This window comes from Populus euphratica, unplaced genomic scaffold (assembly GCF_000495115.2).
Source record: "Populus euphratica unplaced genomic scaffold, PopEup_1.0 scaffold307.1, whole genome shotgun sequence".
NCBI lineage: Eukaryota > Viridiplantae > Streptophyta > Magnoliopsida > Malpighiales > Salicaceae > Populus > Populus euphratica.
Genome location: NW_011500194.1, coordinates 44,765 through 50,703, shown reverse-complemented (window position 1 = coordinate 50,703; position 5,939 = coordinate 44,765). Strand labels below are relative to the sequence as shown.

The 5,939-nt window shown below is 30.6% G+C and overlaps 1 protein-coding gene and 1 long non-coding RNA gene across 3 annotated transcripts; both read right to left on the bottom strand.

Moving 5' to 3' along the window:
- Positions 1–522: 522 nt before the first annotated feature.
- AT-IE (histidine biosynthesis bifunctional protein (HISIE)) lies at positions 523–3,871 on the bottom strand. Of its 2 annotated transcripts, XM_011007209.1 has the most exons (7): positions 3,789–3,871; positions 3,442–3,666; positions 1,794–2,039; positions 1,617–1,712; positions 1,366–1,517; positions 906–1,113; positions 523–758 (listed from the first exon to the last, which is right to left on the bottom strand). In XM_011007209.1, exons 2-6 carry the CDS (start codon positions 3,610–3,612, stop codon positions 909–911), a joined length of 870 nt encoding a protein of 289 aa, XP_011005511.1. In that variant the 5' UTR covers positions 3,613–3,666; positions 3,789–3,871; the 3' UTR covers positions 523–758; positions 906–908. The 2 variants fall into 2 exon arrangements, with proteins under 2 accessions (XP_011005511.1, XP_011005510.1); XM_011007208.1 differs by lacking the exon at positions 523–758 and having other exon boundaries at positions 760–1,113.
- On the bottom strand, positions 2,427–3,420 carry LOC105111756 (uncharacterized). Its single transcript, XR_839651.1, has 2 exons — positions 3,359–3,420; positions 2,427–2,629 (listed from the first exon to the last, which is right to left on the bottom strand). It is a non-coding gene; the product is annotated as an uncharacterized LOC105111756 (long non-coding RNA).
- Positions 3,872–5,939: the final 2,068 nt, after the last annotated feature.

Here is a 5,939-nt window from a genome sequence, read left to right as displayed (position 1 = left end):
AGTGATATTTAAAATTTATTACTCATTTTTCTTATTTTCAATGCACAATCAATGGTCCACTTTTATAAATTACTTATATTAATTATATAATTAATAACATCAAAATTATATTATATGTAAAATATATAAATTAGTTATATAATTATATTAAAATTAATTTAACATGAAATATATTAAAATATAAATAGCTTTCCTTAATAATTTTTTACCATTAAAATGTATATAATCAAAAAAGTTATATTTATACTATTTAAAAAGTCATTTTATTAATTTAGCTTTTTGGAATGAGGAAGCCAGACACGGTTTTTTCCATGTTAAGTTATTCTTTCTACTTGTCTTGAGTTCTTGATTATTTACATTGATCTTTTGTACTTGACATACATGATATATCTTGTATACATGTAAGAAGATCAACTTCCAAAAATATCAATAACCGGAACGAAGACTAAAATCTCCGGAGATCTAGATGAAAATGAAGTGAATGAATGACTGCTGTAAGTTAATGCGGCAATAAAAATAATGTAAAACCCCAGGATTTGGGAAGCGAAGCCTACATATACAAAACCAGACTGTAGACTGCAGATCATCAAGATGGTGCTCTTATTTATCTTTCTCAAATGATTACAAGGGAAATAATTGCAAAAATTGGCCAATGCAAAGATTTTGCAAATCATTTAAACAGCTCGGGTTACAAAACGTGACAACAGATTCCGAAGCCAAGACCACAAACAGCACAAACCCATAAACACCGGTTATCGATTTATCTTTCTCAAATGATTACAAGGGAAATAATTGCAAAAATTGGCCAATGCAAAGATTTTGCAAATCATTTAAACAGCTCGGGTTACAAAACGTGACAACAGATTCCGAAGCCAAGACCACAAACCCATGAACACCGGTTATCACGCCTAGCTTGCCTGCCCACGACTTCTCTTTTCCTCGATACCTGACTTAAAAAATCTCTTCCGTAGAACTTCTAGCACCTCTTCTATTTTTACACCTTTAACTGCCATTAGAACCATGGCATGATAAAGTACATCCCCCATTTCAGAGGCAGTACGTGCTTGGTCCTCATTGTCCTCTAGTGTTCGGCATAATTCATCTGCCTCTTCCCTATAAAGCAAAATACAGGACAGTAAGATCTAAATCTGAAGACATCAACAGAAATCTTGACCTTAATGCTCGGCACAATTCATCGGTCAATTCCAATAGTAGTGAAATAAACTGGACAACCAATTAACAAAGTAGAGGATGCAACAGCTCCCTGAAATTTGATGTTCTTAATAGTTCTGCGATCTATATGAAGCTTTCTCAAGAGCAGGAGGATACGAACTCTTGCATATCAATTCAAATAAAGCTAAGTACCTGATTTTTAAGCAGAGTAAGTCATGATCAAGTAGTAATCGTTGAGTCCATGATGGTTTTCCAGCTTGTGGCAATGCTAATTCAGCTTTGCGCTGGGAAATTGTTGTTTCCAAAGAGTACAGAGTTGTCAATGCCAGTTTATTTCCATCAACCTGCCATCAATGATCAAAACTTAATAAATATAGAAATAAAATAAACAGTGACATCATTCATAAATAAAATAAAATACAAGTGATTAGATATATAGTCACCTGTTTATTTTCTAACAAGTCTGGGACTGATGTGTAATAGCAAGTTTCTGACCCTGTGTGGCAGGTAGGTCCATCCGGCTTCCCAAGGTAAATTATCTGCAAAAGAACCCATTTATATCAATTCCAAGCACAATAAATGATGACAGTTAATGTATTCCAACTACAGGATTAACATACAGAGTCACGGTCACAATCAAGATAGATGTCATGAACATTTATAAAATTCTTCGATGTTTCTCCCTTCGTCCACAAAGCTGAACGTGACCTGCTATAAAATGTTGCCTTCTGAGAGGAAATTGTTGTAGCTAATGCATCCCTGTTCACAAAGCCTTGCATTAATATTGCCCCCGTGTCAACATTTTGAGCTATTCCAACTGCCAAACCTTTGTCGTCCCATTTTACACTGTCTAACAATGTCTCGACCTAAAATCAGACAATTAGATGTCTCTATTTCCAAGTGTTTATATAGGAAAGTCGGACATAGATTTATACAAATAAATAAATAATTTGTCGTATATTTAAACAATCAATGAGCACAAAGCAGATTAACAGTTCAGTTCGACAAAGGATCAGATTTCCTCATGGTTCAGATTAGACACGGGTGGGAATAACAGAACAGCTCAAATTATTAAGACTGCAATCTCTCGAAAAAGAAACAAGAAATAAAACCTGTTGGCTGGAAATCATGTTCATATAATCTAAAGTAGCTATTAAAATCAAAATGCCAGAACAACCTTAAAACCATGGCCCTTGTTTGATGTTTATAAAAGACAAAAAGGCCATTACATTCCCAGAATATAAGAAACCAAATACGTGCAATCTAAAATTTGAAATGTAGAATCCAGATGTAGCTCAAATAACAATCAAATGTATGTTATTGGGCAACGATAGACACTTTCAAGAGGGTTGAATGACAAGTGGGAAACCCATTAGTCAAATTTCCTTCTCTCTCTTCATTTTTCCAGACATGTAACAATCTCTCCCACAATAAACACGGTAGACATCTGACTTATGTCTGATTTCATATAGAGCTAATAAAAGAGAAATGAATGCATGACTCGATTTGTTTACGATGCACAGCCTCTTGCAAAAGACTTCATAAGAAAAACCAAAATGGTACGTTCATTGGGTGGAAATCATCTTCACAGACAAATTGAACCAGCCATTAAACCAAAATGCCAAAACAGCAACATTTAAGCCGGATCATCATCATAGTTTTTAAAGAAACCAAAAGTTATAAGGAAATACAAGGGGAAAACCACGTGAGCTTCGACTATGGTTCTTCATTGCCAGCAAAGTTGATATATATAAACCATTTAAAATTGCGTAAGTTATGTAAATCCATTGCATATATCACCAAAAACGCAAATGGAAAAGTAAAGACACATCGATTTGCATATACTATCAGCACAAAGACACCATTGTTCAAATTGGTAAATGGTATTTCGTCTGCCATTTTCTTCTATTCACAAAACAGACTTCCAGGTTATTTGTTGATAAAGAGATCAAGGTCACATTACCACATTACATGCAGTCGAATATGTGCAAAATAAGATTTGACATGTTGTGTCCAGATGTAGCTCAAATAACAATCAAATGTATGTTATTGGGCAACGATGGACACTTTCAAGAGGGTTAAATGACGAGTGGGAACCCCATTAATCATATTTCCTTCTCTCTCTTCAATTTTCCAGACATGTAACAATCTCTACCACAATAAAAACGGTAGACATCTGACTTATGTCTGGTTGTAAAAACTTGGGCAATCCCAAAAATAAAAGAAACTTTAAAAACGTATCATTACAAGCAAATCTTTTTGAAGTACCTTTGATTTAAGATAGATCTCTTTATCAGATTTTTTATCAGCAGAAGCAAAAACTAGAAAACCCCTTTGCTTCTTGTTGATAATATTATATCTGTTCTGTTCACCAACAGGAAAGAAAACATGGGTTCTTGATGGGAATCTTAGAGCTTGAATACAATGAAAGGCAGCCATTGAAACACAAACATGAAAGTTCTCTACTTTTTGTTTGTGCCCATGCCAACAATCCTGGAATCAAAAATGTAGTACCAGATAGCATTAACTCAGGTTTCATTTACATGAAATCTTTTTCGCTTACCAACTAAAAGAATCTAGTTATCATCAACCAAAAAGGAAGCAATTGAGATTACCTTAAGATAGAAGAGAAGCTTGTGTAAGCCTGCGCCCAGCCGTCACGTTTCGTGACTAGGGTTTCACTTTGAAAGTGCTAGTTCTGTCCATTTTTAAAGAGGGGAGCGGTCAAAAAATGGGTTAACAATGTCTAATTAAGTCCATTGGGCACATGGCCTCTGCTCATAAGAGCCCATATTTCTTTATTATATCCTTGCTTCTTAATGGGTTTCTACAAGGCCCAAATACTTCACACCAGTCATTATTAGTGCCTGTTTGGCATTGAAATAATACTTGTGAGAAAAAAAATTAGGTTTGGAGAGTGCTTGGTTACCTATGTTGGTGAGTAAAAATCTGTTCCAAATATATTATTAGAATGACATGAGAGTAGATGCATTGTTTGTAGAATTTAAAATAAAGGATTAGATTTTATTCATTTAATATAAAAAAATCAAGAAATAAAATGAAATTATTTTAAGAACACCATATATACAATTTTATAAATTTTATTTTATGTCCATTTATTCTCTATTTTCAGGAGTTACAACTTTTAATGTTACAAATAGTTAATGGTAATAACCTGTAATTAGTATTTGAATGGTATTTAAACGGTTCGAGTATAAATATATAGTTGAGTATATAATTTATAATCCAATCCAATAATTTAAGAAAACCCAAGGTCTAAAACAGCACATTCACATGTGTAATTGCTTTGCCTAACCTTTGCTTAATAAATTCTCACACAATTAATTTAATTTTCTTGAGCATTATACTTTAACATAATAAATTCATATATCTTAAATATTTCTAGTTATTTGACCAATAATATTTAATTTTTATAAATCACACTAACTTAAAACACTCGGCAATCAGATTAGACCAATTCTAAATTAGCTTATTTAATATAGATATTATAAATGATAATAAATTAAAAAATTTAATAAATAGATATTATAGGTGGAGTATAAGTTGGAATTTTTAAAATAACCCAAGGTCTAAAACAGCACATTCACATGTGTAATTGCTTTGCCTAACCTTTGCTTAATAAATTCTCACACAATTAATTTAATTTTCTTGAGCATTATACTTTAACATAATAAATTCATATATCTTAAATGTTTCTAATTATTTGACCAATAATATTTAATTTTTATAAATCACACTAACTTAAAACACTCGGCAATCAGATTAGACCAATTCTAAATTAGCTTATTTAATATAGATATTATAAATAATAATAAATTAAAAAATTTAATAAACAGATATTATAGGTGGAGTACAGGTTGGAATTTTTAAAACTCAATCAACCCGACTCAACTCATATAAATCAATGTAAGTAACTCAAGTTTTTGGTATAAATAATATTTTTTTATTTTTTTTTATCTCTTGCCTTCACACTTACGGTCACCTCTCATTTTCTTAGATTATATTTGTTTTTATAATTCAACCATGGTTTTGAAACATAAATTGGATTTTTTTCTTTACATTATTTTTTTTTAGTGTTTTTGAATCTTTTTGACATGTTAATGAAAAAAAAATAAAAAATTATAAATCAATGTAAGTAACTCAAGTTTTTGGTATAAATAATATTTTTTTATTTTTTTTTATCTCTTGCCTTCACACTTACGGTCACCTCTCATTTTCTTAGATTATATTTGTTTTTATAATTCAACCATGGTTTTGAAACATAAATTGGATTTTTTTTCTTCACATTAATTTTTTTTAGTGTTTTTGGATCTTTTTGACGTGTTAATGAAAAAAATAAATTTAAAAACAATTATTATTTTATGTATTTTTAAATAAAAAAATATTTTAAAAAAAAACACTGGACAAAATCTTAGACACGCTCTTAATCTCTTTTCCTTTTCTTTATTTTTATTTTTACACAAATTATAGTTGTTATTTTTAAAGTTTGATAGTTGTTATTTTTAAAGTTTGATATGATAAATTGATAATATATTTTATAATTACAATATTTTATATTTGGTAATCAAGAGATCATAAGAAAACAAATAAAAACTTCAAAAATCTAGATTGAACTTCTACTTTTCTAGTTAAATCACAAACTTAAAACCTTTTTCTACAAGTCAGTCTTTATACTATGTTGCACGTTTGATAGTTGTTATTTTTAAAGTTTGATAGTTGTTATTTTTAAAGTTTGATAGTTGTTA